The sequence below is a fragment of the Euleptes europaea genome, chromosome 8 (genome assembly GCF_029931775.1).
Source record: "Euleptes europaea isolate rEulEur1 chromosome 8, rEulEur1.hap1, whole genome shotgun sequence".
NCBI lineage: Eukaryota > Metazoa > Chordata > Lepidosauria > Squamata > Sphaerodactylidae > Euleptes > Euleptes europaea.
The window spans coordinates 43,400,061-43,417,222 of record NC_079319.1 but is presented as its reverse complement, the minus strand read 5'-3'; the positions used below and the strand labels follow the sequence as shown (position 1 = coordinate 43,417,222).

The following is a 17,162-nucleotide window of genomic DNA, read 5'->3' as shown; positions in this document are numbered from 1 at the left end:
TTTCCAGGAACGAACCTTCTGTCAACTTTTTTTCTCACACAGGATGAGCTGAGAAACATTGGATCCCTTTACAAGATTCAGGTGTCTGGTCTGCAAACTCATCTGAGAGAACCCTGGCATTTAGCTCTGCTACATATGAAACATACAGGCACCAACCAGGAGATGTGGTTAACTTTTGACTGCTGGTTCAAACCCAATGAAGAGATATGTGTTGAACTGCCAACATTCTCTGCAGACCAGGATCCTTTGCCTGGTAAGCTAAATCTGTGTTCATTGTGAAGACTGAAGTCCTTGGATATACCTACACATCTGGTATTGCAAGATCTCTCCAACTTTCCAAGACAGTGATTTTGTCTTCAATTTAGAAAGCCTCTCCTTCCCTAAAGTTTTGTGAATGGCTATGCATGTTTACTGTAAAGTAAATCTTGTTAAGTTTAATGGGACTTCTTAAAGTAAATGCCCACAGGACTGCAATGTAAGGTTGCCATCTTATGCATACTATTAGGATGTAATCCCTATTGAATGTATGAGATTTAGAGAACAATTGTAAATAGGTCTGCCCAGAATCCTAAGAATCCTATTCAGTGGGGCTTACATCAATAGGCTTACTCCCAGGAAAGTGCTGTTAAGATTGCACTGTTAATTCTGTGAAAACTTGGTTCATCTTCATGGCTTCTGTGCAGGCACACATAGGACTGCGTTTATGCAATCGTGCAGTGGAGCTCCGTTCCAAAGCTTTTCTAGGTCTTTCTAGAATATTTGGAGCATTCCCCCTCTCTTCCAATGTGCAGCCAACCCAAACCAGCACACAGAATAATTAAATCATAGAATTATAAAGTCATAGAATCATAGAGTTGAAAGGGGCCATATAGGCTATCTAGTCCAACCCCCTGCTCAATGCAAGATCATCCTAGAGCATCCCTGACAAGTATTTGTCCAACAACTGCTTGAAGACTACCAGAGAGGGGGAGCTCACCAGCTCCCTAGGTAGCCAGTTCCACTGCTGAACAACCCTTACTGTAAAAAATGTTTTCCTACTATCCAGCCGGTACCTTTCTCCCATAATTTAAACCATTTTTGCAAGTCCTATCCTCTGCTGCCAACAGGAACAGCTCCCTGCCCTCCGCTAAGTGACAGACCTTCAAATACTTAAAGAGAGTAATCATGTCCCCTCTCCCCGTCAACTTCCTCTTCTCCAGACTAAACATTCCCTCAGCCTTTCCTCAGAGGCCTTGATCATCCTCATTGCTCTCCTTTGCACCCGCTCCATTCTCTCCACATCCTTTTTGAAGTGAGGCCTCCAGAATACTCCAGGTGTAGCCTGATCAATGTGGCATACAGTGAGGCTATGATGTGACGGAGGTGGGGAGAATACTCCTTCCCTCATTCCTCTCTTCGCAGCTGTGGAGACAGGATGCTTTTCTCTCCAGTTCTAACAATTTACCTCTGAAACTCTTCAACCTCATCGGTATTTCTTCAGCTTCTTTCTTTGGCCTCTTTCTACCCTTAATCAGAACCTATTAAAAAAGTTATTCATCATTCTTCATTTGTTGCAACCCTCAGTTTCTGACTCTGATTCCTGAGGTAATGCCTTGCAGCTTCTTGATAGTTTTTTTTTTGGGGGGGGGTAGTTTTTAAGCATTGATAGTTTTTTCTCTGAACATGGCTCAGTTTAAGAAATGTTCAGAATGTAGGCTTAAAATGGCACAGTCAGCTGACCACGACTGCTGCCTTCAGTACCTCGGCAAGTCGCATAATATTAGTGCTTGCTCCATATGCAAGCAATTCACACCAAAGCCGGCAAGAGAAAGCCTCCAGGCTGAAGGCATTTCTGTGGGAAAAGGCTTTGGGAGCTCCAAGTAAAGATCAAGCTTCTAACTAGAGCTCAGGAGCAGAGGGCCTGCAGTCCCTCTTCAGGTTCAGTTCCCTTGGGGTTGACATTGCCAACTGGCTCTGTTCTCGATGCCAAGGCAACTGTTGGCTTCATGAAGCTCATTGGAACCACCCCCACAGAAGAAGTCTAAGTCTAAATGCAAGACTTCCTTTTTTTCTTCCATGGCAAAAAGATTATAATCACAAAAGACATAAAAAATCACCAACCATCCAGGCTGCTCTATGCTTCTCCTGAAAACAATAAAGTAAAAGGTTGCAGTTCAAAGTGTTGCTGGCAAATCCAAGATCTACAGGAAAAAAACAGTACTAGGAAATGAATTTATGGACTTCTTTCTCTTGCACACGCCATCCGTTGACTGCTTTCCTGGGAGAATCATATAATTTATTAGACGCTGTTAGTGCAAAATGTGGAGAAAAGTTCCTGAATAAGCAAAGTCATACCTTAGAGAAAAGCAGTTTTCAAAGAATGGTCTCTCATCACACATCATCAGTAATCCCTCCTGTTCCAAATAAAAGCATTAAGAGCAAGCAAGTTATAGCTAACCCAAATGTTCTTTCATGGTATACATCATTATTAGTAGTTCGGATAGATATAGCTCCTTCATTTGTCAGTCTCTCTCACATTTTAATTTTGCAATCTGAATGTAGCACTGGCCTTTAAAACCTGTATATCAATGATACAATCTTTTTAAATAATTTAGGCTTGTTAAAGAAGTGATGGCTGCTTTGGAAGATGGAATTCATGACATTATACACTGCTGATGTCCCTCCCTTCCCCAAACCCAATCCTCCCCAGGCTCCACCTCCTAGATCTCCAGGAATTTCCCAACTCAGAGTTGGCAGCCTTAATGACAAGGGACTAATTTGACTTAGTATGGCATTTTCTCGTATGACATTTTCTAAACTCAGTCCTATTGTGTGATCCTAAGCAAAAGTGAGTTCTGGGGAACTGGATCATATAATCCATGAACGGAAGACATTTATGGATGTATTTCTCTCTGTTCCCCTGAAGTCCCCTGCACCTCCCCCTCAAGCTGATTCAGAAGGTTGGGAGGACCTTGGAAACTAAGCAGGATGCAGAATGGGGAGCTTCAGCAAGAAGAGGGGATTCCGCCTCCCAAATAAGTGCTTGCTCTGTTTGCAGAAGTGCCCAGGTTCCATCAACCTGCAGAGCCCCATGATGTATCCTTCTCTGCTTCTGAGGGCCCCTTAGGGTTGTCAGGGAAAGTTGGGAAGCAGCAGGAGACCCAGAGGGTGGGGACATGGGGGCAGCCATTGGCAATGGCATGACATTACTTCCTGGAAAACCTGGAAGTGATATCACACCTCTCTAGAAATTGCCAGAAACTCTATGGTAAAACTATAAAGATGACTGATAAACCATAGAGATGACTGATGTCACTTTTGGATTTTCCCTGGAAGTGGTATCACACCGGCAGCTATTTTTTAAAATGGCAGTGGTGGAAATGAACTCTGGGGGCTGACAGGCTTGGAGTCCCTCGTCCCTCAGGAATTGCTTTTCAGGGGGTGCTGGAGATTGTGGGTTCAAGAGAAGAAGGAGAGTGATCTGTTTTGGATCAAAAATCCCAACCCATTGAGTTCAGTAGGACTTTCTCCCCAGTAAGTGCTTTTAGAATTGCAATTTTCAGCTACACTACCATTTGGTTGTGGGCTTTTTACTATTTGCCCATTCATATACCAGAGTGGTTCCATTCTGAATTGCTTTACCATGACTACATTTTAATATATTGCATCCTGTAAAAGAAGTATGTGGGGGGAGGGGGGAGAAACAGTGTATTACATAATCTGAAAAATGAACTTTTTTGTATTGCATTGGGATTAGGTTTGCCAATATTCAAGTTGCCCAAAATCTGAGTTAATTTGCATAATACACAACTTGTTTGCTAATTATACAAATCAAACACATTAATTTGTGTGTTACCAGTTACTAATAGTTTTTATAAACTACCACAAAAAAGAGTTGGGGAAGGATCATAGAAAACGTATCTTTACCTGACCAGTTGTACGCAGTTGAACCATTAAAGTCTAAAGAAAAAAACAATATAACTTTATACTGTCATAACCAGAGGCAGCAATCTTACCCAATTGCTTGGGAGTAAGCCTATTAAAGCAGTGGGATTTACTTCTGAGTAAACAGGGATAGGATTGAGCCAGCAATTTTTGAATCTGATTTACATATGCTGCAGTTCATATGATAATGTGCCCTTTTCTCATACATGGGAATTCTTTCATATAATATATGCTTTGCAATTTGTAGACTGATGTAACCATGGGCAGCTGTGGACCATGGATCAGGTTTTAAAACCAATGGGCAGCTTTCATCAGAACCATCAGTTATGCAGCTAGGAGTTCAAAAAGGTTATGGAGGGGGTTGAACAGCTAGAGGAAGAGGTAGACAGATTTTTTTGGGGGGGGGATGAACAAAAGCTACTGCCTACTGAGGAAATGCTGACCAAGAAGCTGTTGGATAGGGTTGCCAACCTCCAGGTAGTATCTGGAGATCTCCTGCTATTACAACTGATCTCCAGCCGATAGAAATCGGTTTCCCTGGAGAAAATGGCTGCTTTGGCAATTGGACTCTATGGCATTGAAGTCCATCCCCTCCCCAAACCCCGCCCTCCTCAGGCTCCACCACAAAAACCTTCCGTGGGTGGTTAAGAGGGATCTGGCAACCCTGCTGTTGGAGCTGTAGTCTGAGACTAGTAGGGGAATGTCAGTCTCACCCTTAAGGCTTTTAGGTGGCACTTCTGACATTGCTGTGTAAAAAATAACTATGTTACTACATTCGGCATCTTAGAGCCAGTGTGGTATAGCAGTTAAGATGCCCAACTGGGACTGAGGAAGACCGGGTTCAAATGCCCACACAGCCGTAAAGTTCACTAGTAATGCAGTCCAAAGCAAAGTTACGCCATTCTAGGTCTGTGGCTTTAGAATGATGTAACTCTGTTTAGGATTGCATTGTGATCTTGAGCCAATCACTCTTCCTCCCAGGGTTGGCGTAAGGATGAAATGGAAGGCAGCAGAATGGTCTAAACTGTTCCAAGCTCCTTGGAGAAAAAGCAGGATAGAAATGCAACAAATTTTATCAACTTCAGAACTTTTGTATGATCCCTATTCATTTCAGCAGGAACTACATACAAAAAAGTTCCTGTTGTATTGCATTCTTGAACTGTCTTGTTGTTTTGCTCTAACAGCAGAGGCCCAAGTGCCATATAAGCTTTTATGGAATACCATTGTTTATATTCAGATACTTCAGCTTAAACATTTCAACAATCCAGTTATTATAAGAGCCAGAATATACATTGCATCCTTGAGCAGGTTTTTTTTTCTTTTAAGTGTACAAGAGCTAATTCAAATGTGGGAGGAGCTGATATATAATTATTCTTTCCATGTGTGTCAGTTTTCCAATTTAAATTCCTCCCCATAGCAGCTGTCTACCTCAGAGGTTGGTAGCATAAGTATTTGCTACAGAGCGTATATAAACTGGGGGGGGAGGGGTCAATTTCCTTAGGAAACAACATAAGGGAAAGGGTTAAACACATACTTCCACTACTATCTGCTATTAGCTTTACAAAACATCGGTGTGATATTCTGACTGATTTCCTAGATCATGTGCAGATTGACCATAAGTGTCTTGTACTAAAACACAAGGACCATTTAGTGACAGGATGGACAGTATGGACCAATCTAGGATTTCTCCATTTCAGTTATATTACATCACTGTAAATTCCAGAAGAGCTGCTGTAACAAAGCAGAAACAATAATAAAACATAACTCTCAGTATCTCTTACATTTTATCTCAGTCACCCTGCTTGCTTTTTGAAATCCTGTTGTTTCTCAGTTGGAACAAGGGGGAAAGCATTCTAATTTCCCAATGGTCTCTTCAATGCATTTTTATTTTTATAGTTGGGGGTGTGAGAGAATACATTCTTTTAATCCACTCTGTTGTTGAAATCAATAATACCCTTTCTTCTTAGCCTGCAGAACAACCACTTCTTTAAACTTTCTAAATGTCTTTGCTGAATTTATCCATTTCCCTATAGGCACCCTTGAGTTGCTTGTATATGCTACTTGTAACAACTCTGGTTGATACAGCCTGATCTGTATTTGGTGGAATATAATCTGTGTAGTTTAACAGGGTTTCGGACAGCCTTACTTTATGTCTCTACAATGCTGTGGATATGCAGGTGGGCTCAGCTGCAGTTTGGAGAGTCCCATGCTCCTGTAGCATCTAATCATAGGAAGTTTGTATTTATTTTTTCAGTGCCATCAGCTAATGCATGACTCAGCTTCATTTTTTTCCTTAGCCCACCGAATGGGGTGCTTCCCCCAGAATGAGCCACATGAAGAGAGGCAAAAAGTTCCAGGAAGGATAGAATGCTGAGACAGATAGAGCTCCCTTCGTCTTTCTACTAGGGTTGTGAAGGGAAGACAGACCGTGCCTTGATTGCTAGAGATCGACCTTTTCATCCCGAGTTTGTCATAGGGTTAGGGTTGCCAGCTCCAGGTTGGGAAATACTTGGAGAGTTTGGGGGGGGCGGAGCCTGAGGAGGGCAAGGTTTGGAGAGGGGAGGGACTTCAATACCATAGAATCCAATTGCTAAAGCAGCCATTTTCTCCAGGTGAACTGATCTCTATCGGTTAGAGATCAGTTGTAATAGCGGGAGATCTCCAGCCATCACCTGGAGGTCAGTACAGGATATTACTGATATAAATTGCATATTGTAAAGCACAACATATTTTTATATGTAGAATTGGGACTGAAGAAGACTTCGAAACGATCATATCCCATCTTTCCATCTTATTCTTCAGCATGATGATTACCATCTTGGACATCAATTGACATAATATAGACTTATATAAATTATATAAATTGGAGTGAAAATTGGAGGGAGGAACATTAATAATTTGAGATATGCCGATGACACTATATTATTGGCAGAAAATAGTGAAGATTTGAAACGACTACTGCTGAAAGTTAAAAGAGAAAGTGCCAAAGCAGGACTACAGCTGAACATCAAGAAAACAAAAGTAATGACTATAGGAGAATTACACAACTTTAAGGTTGACAATGAGGAAATTGAAATTGTTGAAGATTTTCTATTCCTTGGCTCCACCATCAACCAAAAGGGAGACTGCAGCCAAGAAATCAGAAGGAGATTGAGACTAGGAAGGGCAGCCATGAAGGGCTAGAAAAGATTTTGAAGTGTAAGGATGTGTCACTGGCCACCAAGACTAGATTAATTCATGCCATCATATTTCCTATTACTATGTATGGGTGTGAAAGCTGGACAGTGAAGAAAGCTGATAGGAAGAAAATAGATTCCTTTGAAATGTGGTGTTGGAGGAGAGTGTCACGGATACCGTGGACTGCCAAAAAAACAAATCAGTGGGTTATAGATCAAATCAAGCCTGAACTGACCCTAGAAGCTAAAATGACTAAACTGAGGCTGTCGTATTTTGGCCACATTATGAGAAGACAAGAGTCACTGGAAAAGACAGTAATGCTAGGAAAGGTTGAGGGCAGCAGGAAAAGAAGAAGACCCAACAAGAGATGGATTGACTCAATAAAGGAAGCCACAGCCCTCAATTTGCAAGATCTGAGCAAGGCTGTCAAAGATAGGACATTTTGGAGGACTTTGATTCATAGGGTCGCCATGAGTCGGAAGCAACTTGGCGGCACTTAACACACACATACATATAAATTGTTGTATATATTGTATTGACCTTTCACCTTTTGTATATAGCACTTCAGTATTATTTATCTTCCAGCATTTAATACAATTTGTTTTGCATTGTCGATATCAGTAATTTCCTGTCCTAATTTCTAAACCTATGGTAACAGTACAGAGGTGTTTCTTTATGGTTAATCACCTGGAGGTTGGCAGCCCTACATAGGGACCACATCGTCCCAGTATTGGCCTGTCTATACTGGCTCTCAATCTGTTTCTGGGCACAATTCAAGGGGCTGCTGTTGACCTTGAAAGCCCTATATGGTTTGGGACCAAAGTACCTGAAGCAACAGCTACTCCCTTAGAAACCTACTGGATCACTGTGATCAACATCCGAGGCCCTGCTCCAGGTGCCTCACCTTCTGATATTAGTCATATGTCAACCCATGAGTGAGCTTTCTCAGTCATGGCACCAAAACTCTGGAACACACTCCCCAAGGAGATTTATTTAGCAGAAAATAACTCTGTGAATTGAAAACTCTTCAAGACAATCACAGTACAGTTTCCATGTACATTTTATATATGAGCACAATATTATTTGAACAGTTGTAATATGTAAAAATATGAGAGGATAAACACAAATGGAAAGATTCATTAGATGTAATGTTGTAGAATAGGCCGTGGATTAATTTCTTTTGAGGTATGTCATATCACCTGGTCACATGAATCTGCCCTATAATGAATCAGACCATTGCTGTATCTTAATCAGTATTGTCTACACTAACTGGAAGCAGCTTTCCACGGTCTCAGGCCTTTCATATCACCTATTACCTGATCTTTTTTTATTTTCTAGAGGTACTGGGGATTGAACCTGGGACCTTCAGTATGCCAAACATTTTCCACTACTGAGCCACAATCTTTCTGTGATTAATTTGACCAGATTTGCTGAAGCTTTTGCAAATAATTTCTGGAAACAGTCAGACAGTGAGTGGGGCAGCACCCATACATTTTGCAAGGGATAAACTATGGAAGGACGCTGCCTCTCCCCTAGCAACTACCCTCTTTTTTTTTAGTAGGAATTCCCACCCTTGTGATTTTACAGAAGCTTTATATGAGAAAGTTAATCACAGATTTTATGCAAATTTAATTAGGCTTATTTGTGTAAAGCAGCTAATTAGCAAAAAAAAAAAAAAAAAAACCTTCATGGCATTAAGGCATCAGTCTGCAAATATACCAGTACAGGTTTATGCAGAGAGGACAAAAGTATGGAGAACAATGCACTAGATGACACCTAACCGGGACAATCCCTTGTTACATAAATATTCACTCAGATAGCTTCATTGACTGATATACTGTACCTTACTAATACACAGCAGGGCCTTTCAAATACAATTTATTCTGCTAGCAGGCTGGAGGAGGGTTTTGCAGATACTGTGAATCGCCAAAAAGACAAATCAGTGGGTTCTTGATCAGATCAAGCCTGAACTGTGTCTTGAAGTTAAAATGACTAAATTGAGGCTATCGTACTTTGGTCACATTATGAGAAGACAAGAGTCACTGGAAAAGTCAGTAATGCTAGGAAAAGCTGAAGGCAGTAGGAAAAGAAGCAGACCAACATAAAATGGATTGACTCTATAAAGGAAGCCACAGCCCTCAGTTTGCAAGACCTGAATAAGGCTGTTAATGACAGGGCATTTTTGGAGGACATTGATTCATAGGTTCCATGAGTTAGAAGCAACTTGACAACACTAAACACACACATACAACAGAATGAGATGACAGAGTTCTGGCTGACTGGATTATTCAGTTTCAGATTGCATGTGAGGTTCATACTTTGTCCCCCAAAATAAAAAGCTCCTGGCAAATAGAAACCAGCAAGACATGAAGTAGTCTGGGACAAAATCCTTATCCTTAACGTTATAGGGCTGGTGTGTTTTTTAAAATTACAGGCAGATTTTTTTATGCGAAGGAAGCATTCAGACATGTGATATGTGTCCCTGAAGGCTGAAGAGGTACAGTCCACTCAACTACCTCCTATTCTGTTGCATGTGTAGACGAGGCATGTGTGTGTTCAGGCTCTTGGTTCTGGTAAATGTTGGGCTATGCTGGTCCCTGAATCATATTATGTAAATAGTCATGACTTTTATAGAATTGATTGTGTGGATATACAGTGGCATGCATTTCTGAATTTGTAAATTGGCATGGCATGGGATTAATAAAATTATCATACACACATTCCCCCCTTGATATGTTTTATGTGAGAGAATTTGGGGATGGATATGTTTTTACTGAAGTCTTTAATTTTACAACAAACAGAACTAAAAAGTCAATCTGGTCTGAATGTGGAATGAGGATATTGAGCTAGATTGAATAACAGCAGTGAAAAGAAGTTTTTTGTGCAGATGTTGGAAATACTACATACAATATATACCAGCAGATCTTTTAATGTAAATGGGTTCTTCCTTAGTTAAGAATGCATATCTATGTGTAAAGGCTCATTTGTAAAACTACAGCTACTGAACAGCTGGTAAGTAACTTTAAAAGCAGTGACAAATAGTCTCAAGATTCTTTTTAGTTTGCTGATATATATGTGTATGTATTTTTTTACTCAGCTGTGGAATATGCCATTCATATGCACACTGGAGACAAAAAGAAAGCCAATGCCAGTGGAGATGCTTATCTTTGTATTCAAGGAGAGAAGGGTGACTCTGGAAAACGATGGCTTAATAACTCAAGAAGAGGCCCGATCACGTTTGCTAGAGGACAGGTAAAAAAAAGAAAAAAGAAAGAAAAACAACATTGCAAACATCTAGCACAAGAACTGAACATCGTGTTTGGAATAAGGGCAATAGTCCATCATTTTAATGATCAAGTCTTTTTTCCCAATGCATCAATTGCTGAGTAAGACCATCTCTTTCCCCATAAGCAAGAGATCTCTTCTCTCCAAAAGCATAGCTCTGCTACTCTGCCACATAGACAGTAGCTTTGTTATTTGAATTGTATATTGTTATGGAATTGAATTGTAAACTGCTTCAAGAGCTGAGCCAATCTAGTTGGAAATCAGGTTGGTGAGGGGCTGTGGTTCAGTAGTAGAATATCTTTGCATGCAGATGGTCCAAGGTTCAATCCCTGGTATCTCCGGTTTAAAAAGGAGAAGATAGTAGGTGATGTGAAAGACTTCACCTGAGATGTTGGAGACCTGCTGCCAGTCAGAGTAGACAGTACTGGTCTCAATAGACTGAGTGTCTGTCTCAGCAGAAGACAACTTCATCTGATCCATGTTAAAAGCAGGGTACACATCGAAAACAAATAAATAAATACACGAATGTTGTATATTTCTCTTATGGTAACATATGTTATCTAGCCATGGTGACGTTCTTATAAATTGCACTTATCTCGATGGGGAGCCCTTGTGTAATATTTCCATTTTAACTTATTATGATTCTGCGCTTAACTTTGGGTGAAGCCCCATTCTTCTGCCCAGTGAATTGATAGTGAACTGATTAAAGTCTTTATGAAGGCCAGTGTACATTTCTTAAACCAGTCCAGGCTGGATCTTTAATATGTGAAAAGCAACTTCAAGGATCATCTACAGCTGATGCTGCTCAGTCTGAGGCTCAAATCTGTCTCATGTTTTGTCAACTGCCTTGGATATCTGATTGATTGTTTAGTAATTCCAGTTCTGCCATTTCAGTTAGCATCATGGCATGTGTTCTCTGTGCACTTGGTGAATATGTCTGGAACAAAATTGGTCAGAAACAAAGATTGCTCTATACAAATAGCAAAAGATTTTTCTAATACAATGACGCTGAAAGCCTTTGAAAGGATAAAAAGGAAGTATCCCTATGATGACTACATATTCCAAGGATGTATTCTCATGGGGGGGGGGGGGGGAGCGGCACAGAAGGTTTAAATTCTGCTATCATGCCAAATCCAATGCAGTGGTTATATATAGTATTATGCAGAAGATTTGTGTGTGAAACAAGTGTCAGATGTGCAAAGGAAGAAAACATTTGCTCTCTTGGGTCAGAATAATCTAGCCGAGCATCCAAGATATGACTGGGGCCAATTTGAGATGCTTCAGAAGAAAGGCAAGGTCACTCAATGTAATAACTATCATTCATCTGATTTTATTTCTTTCTTTCTAGAAGTTCTATCACAAAGGAGCAGCTTACTGGAATTTTAAGCCACTTCTGGAAATACTGTTCTTCTAAATAATGTGATACTTTAATATGTGCAGTAAAAGTCACTGGCACTGAAAAACATCAGCTATACTGCACTTTTTACTCTGATCTTGCAAGAAGTTATATATCTTTACTTACAGTTCTAGTTGCATCTAGGCTGAAAGGAATTAGAATGTTGAAGTGTTTAAATGCCTGTAATAGTTCTCAGATGATGTTCATGGCAGATGCATCTTGCCTTACACAAACCATCAATATTACTTTTTCTCAAATTATAGGTGGACATTTTTAAAATCGAAGCAGTACATCTTGGGAAGCTGAACCAAGTCCTTCTAGGGTTTAAAAGTTTGAAAAAAGGTAAAATGAAAACGTCTGTGTTGAGCATATTGCAGAAAGTACTTGAAATCCCTTGTTGTTATAGTTTTTTAGGCCAGAAACGCATGGTCCCTTAACCCACTTTATTCCCCGTTTCAGCCAGGATCAAATTGACTGGGGGGTAAACTGTACGCATTACCTTGAAAAGCAGGGACAAAACTGTGTGCAAATCCATCCATGTAAACAGAAAGTGTGGGAGATGTGCACAATTCCTGTTTAGCTTGCAACACCCCCTCCCCCGGTGATTGGTCATTTCCCGGGGCAGGGAAGGCCCTCATCAATTTGAAACGACCAATCACCGGGGGCATGGGGGGTGCCAAACTAAACAGGAACTTCATGTCTCCTGCACTTTCTGTTTACATGGATTGATTGGCACATTTTCATCCCTGCTTTTCAAGGTAATGCGTACAGTTCCCCCCCCCCCCAGCCCAGGTAAATTTGATCCTGGCTGAAATGGGGAATAAAGTGGGTTAAGGGACCATGCGTTTTTGGCCTTAGTGAAAAACCTCCACAAAGGCTGCTATCCAAAGAAGTTATTCAGGCAGGCCAGAGAGGATAGGGTTGCCAACCTCCAGGTAGCAGCTGGAGATCTCCTGCTATTACAACTGATCTCCAACCAATAGAGATCAGTTCACCTGGAGAAAATGGCCACCTTACCAATTGGACTCTATGGCATTGATGTCCCTCCCCTCCCCAAACTCCACCCTCCTCAGGCTCCACCCCAAAAACCTCCCACTGGTGGTGAAGAGGGACCGGGTGACCCTAAGAGAGGAACCTCTATGCTTTGAAGTTTTCCTTACAACAGCTTTCACGGAATAGTGGCTTCCATGTTCTGTTGTTGGAGGAGCTGCAGCAGATATGTCAAAAGAAGCTTTACCTACATGAACTGTTTCTAGCTGTACCTAAATAGCTTCTTTAGACTAGGAAGAATTGTTTCAGAATGAGGATTCCTTATAAAGCCTACTTCCTCTGATGTAAGAAATGGGCTGAGTAGATGCATCTAGATGAAAGGTCTATGGCAGGGTTGTCAACTATAGGACAGAGTACTTTTTATAAGAAATGTAAAAGTAAAATGTAAACTATAGGACAGAGTGCTTTTTATAAGAAGAGGTGATGGATTGCAGGAAACCCCATAATAGAAGAGGAAGAACCAGAGCACCGATATTCTTGGCAGCAATGGGGAAGAGGGGAATGGGAAACTGAAGCCCTTCTCTCCATGTCCTTCCTGTAAATATCATTGATGTTTTTTTTAAATGACAGTAGATTTCTTCTTCCACCTCATATTATACAGCATCTTCAGTCTGCAAAGTTTTTTTCCCCAATTTTAATTATTTAGGTTTATTATAGAGAACAGCTTTCTAAAAATGAATAGGCACATTCCTGTTTCTTTTTCTTTCTAGATGACTGGTTCCTAGAAAAGATAGTCATAAAAGAAGGAAGCTACCCCTTTACCACATATACTTTTGTTCACAATGATTGGATCAATAAACAGTCCAAGAAAGATTTTGCAGAACTTACCATTCCACTGCAAGGCAAGTACCTCTTTTATTTTATTTTATTTTTTTTTTATTCCAATTCAAAGAAGTAGACAAATAAAAATAAGTGGAGAAAGTACACATCTACAGGTTCATCCTCTAACATATATAATCTTACTTAAACATATAGTAATTGCCCTGCCCTACACGTAAGCTCACTTTGCCGTATTTTCACATCATCTAAGTATACAGAAACAAGTCATCAGACAAGTTCCAGTATCTGTTGCTCCATATCTTGATAACCTTTATGGTTATTCCAGTACAATGCAAACAACTTCCAAGTGTCAGCAAATTTAGCAACATACCATCCTTTCCAAGTCCACATATATCTATATGAAGATATCTGATTCATTGTCCATGTGTACCATACCTTATTCAACAATAATCCCAAAGATGCATCAACCAACCTTTCCATTTTTGTGCCATCCCCATCCTTGCTGCTATAACCAACTGGGATAAAAGACTCTTCTGATACAAGGTCATACTTGTGGGGCAATCATTAAATTGATACATTTTGGGAGAGCAGTTAAATGAACATTGCAATATAACTTCAATTTCTTTATGCACACTATTCCAGTATTTTGCAACCAATGGGCAAGTCCACCATAAATGGAAAAAGGAACCTTTTCCCCCTCCATATTTCTTTTAATTTTATAGTATTTACACAAATCCATGTTATAGGACTGGCATCATCAACTACACAGAAGAAAATCCATCAGAAACTGTCAGGTATGGGTAGAATTATATATTGTGTGGTTCCGTGGTTATTTTTCCTGGTTTTTAAAAATCTAGTGTGGGTAAAAGCTGCTTGGAGGTGGTGGATTTTTGGTGTGAAAATTGTACAACGGGTAACAGTTGAATACCTCCTGTCTCCCTGTGAAATTCTTCCCCTTTAAATCAAAGCTACAGAGCTGCATTCTGTTTTTTTTTTAAGTAAGCAAAATCCTGACTTTAATCTTGAGTGCCAGGATCCAACAACAATATTCTTAAAACCAGGATCTTAAGGAGCAATTCATATGAAAGACTATATATTCTGAAATATTCTTCTACCATTGCGTTGGACATGGCAGCACCAAAATGTTGAGTGTTAATTTGTTGTATAGCTGAGTAATAACTTTCGGAATTTACATTAGCCTTTATCTGAAATGTGCATTATTTTGAACCCATGTTTATTTTTAATACAGAAGTGACTGCACCATCTGGTCTAGTGAAAGATTTTGATGCTAGAAGCCAAGGTCAATGGAGAATGTGGATGGACTGTACTCAAATTCCACAAAAAATGCCTGATATAAAAGTGCTTGTGTATGGAACTAATGGGATATCCCTTGCTCAGAGAGTTCACAATTTAAAAAATGAACCATTTTTGGTAGGTTTGTAATTCATAATTATAAAGATGTTGCCACTAGAATGGAGAGCATTCCTGACATTTCATTAAGAGACTACATAAATTAGTTACCATGTGCAATTTTAGATGTCTAATCTGACATCTAAATCCTTTTCAAAACTCACCTTTCTATGTTACTTCTGAAACCATAATGGCTTTTTTGCTAGTCTCTAATGATATAAGTGTTTAATGATAAAGTTGGAGATACAAGTGCTAGGAGTGAGAACTTTTTTATTTTAGCACATTTCTTCTTGCCCTTTCTCCAAAGAGCATGGATAAATGTTTCTCCCTTCCTCCACTTCATCTTTACAACAATCCTGTGAGGTAGGTTAGATTGAGAGAAAGTGACTGGAGAGCCAGCATGGTGTAGTGTTTAAAAGCGATGGTTTGGAGCTGTGGAGTCTGATCTGGAGAACCAGGTTTGATTCCCCACGCCTCCACATGAGCAATGGAGGCTAATCTGGTGAAATTGATTTGTTTCCCCACTCCTACACACGAAGCCAGCTGGGTGACCTTGGGCCAGTCACACTCTCTCAGCCCCACCCACCTCACAGGGTGTCCGTTGTGGGGAGGGGAAGGGAAAGTGATTGTAAGCCAGTTTGAGTCTCCCTGAAGTGGAAGAGAAAGTTGGCTTATAAAAACCAACTCTTCTTCTTCTTCTTCAATGTCACCCTGTTAGCTTCATGGCAGCATAGGGACTTGAACCTGGATCTTCCAGATCTTAGTCCAACACGCTAACCACTGCACCATACTATGAAGGACTGGCAATGAGAAGGTGAATTGCCAAGCAGAATTTTGCAGGAAAGTTGAGTGTCCTGAATGCACTGTTCCTATGTTTTATGGTTTGTATTGTTGGCCTTTACTGTCTAACATCCCTGGTTCAGATTTAACAATCTTCATATGAAATATATGAAGTTCCTCTACATTTTAAAAATCCTATTTTAGCAGGCTTATATAAGGTTGTGTAAATTTCCAACACAATGGAAAGGCACAAGGCACAATGTTTTTGTTTTGTTTTTTAAAGAATGTGTGATGTATATTGTTCAGCTAATATTTTCTTTTCTTTAATAGTTGAGTGTTGGGGATGTTGGCCACATAACAAAGATTTCCTTTATGTTACTCAACCCAAGTTTGAATAAAGGAATTAAACTTTTGAAGGTACTGTACATTGCATATTGTTCACATGAACATACATTACCTTGTGTACCATAGTACAATTCTTGGTTCTTCAGTGGATCCTAGAAAACTGTGGTTTCTATTTATATTATACTGCTCAGATTTGAAATCTGCTTGTAGTTTATTTATTTAGACTTAAAGCAGCTCCAGCCAGAAAGCTGAAGGTGAGGTAACAAATAAGCTTCTTCAACAAAACTTAAAATAAAAGAAGGAAGTATAGAAGGGCAAAAGGATATATCCTTATTAAAATACTTTAAAAAGCACAACTATTTAAAATATGTTTCTAAAATTATTCTTATTAATCTCTGGTTAGTAACCATTCTCTCTCTGAGTAAGGTGGACTATAAATGAAATAAGTAATAAATAAATTGTCTCAAGACTCTCAATGTCTCCAGAAGAGGCTTAGGCTTTGGCAAACTTTGGGGGAAAGAACCTATCAGAGCTAGTAATCAGTGAATGAAAAAAGACTTGTCATGCCTTTGTCCTAACATGTCATGCTAGGGGTGTTTCATGGCTGAATTAACAGATCATGGTAGAGCATATGGTAGCACATTACTTGTGTCAGGACTTTGCCTCGTTCAGTGCTAGAGTGAAATGGAACCTTAGAGGAGAAACCATCTGCAGTCCCTGCCATACCTGAGAGTAGGAAGAAATCCCTAATCTCCACCCAGGAGGAGGGTTTATCCAGGGAACAAAGAGAAGTGGAGAATTGGTAGCCTCCCAGCTGAAACCATTTAACTACCGAACTCCCACAATTATCCTGGGCCTACAAGAAAGCAGAGAGCTCAAGAAAAAAAAACCCGTGGCATTTCTGAGGAGGGGAGACTTAAGCCTGGACTTGGCCAGAATCAGGCTCCCTCTCAAGTCAATATGAAGGGTGGGACGACCAGGCACCATAATGAATCCTCAGTTGCAGGCAGAACTT

At 40.1% G+C, this 17,162-nt stretch overlaps 1 protein-coding gene across 1 annotated transcript in view; it reads left to right on the top strand.

Moving 5' to 3' along the window:
- Positions 1 to 17,162, top strand: part of RP1 (RP1 axonemal microtubule associated) — a 219,783-nt gene that overhangs the window by 146,652 nt on the left and 55,969 nt on the right. Inside the window, exons 36-41 of the mRNA XM_056854917.1 lie at positions 43 to 253; positions 10,199 to 10,353; positions 12,046 to 12,124; positions 13,543 to 13,674; positions 14,862 to 15,043; positions 16,133 to 16,219. Of these exons, the coding sequence (XP_056710895.1) occupies positions 43 to 253; positions 10,199 to 10,353; positions 12,046 to 12,124; positions 13,543 to 13,674; positions 14,862 to 15,043; positions 16,133 to 16,219 (846 nt within the window). The remainder of the gene's footprint in view (positions 1 to 42; positions 254 to 10,198; positions 10,354 to 12,045; positions 12,125 to 13,542; positions 13,675 to 14,861; positions 15,044 to 16,132; positions 16,220 to 17,162) is intronic.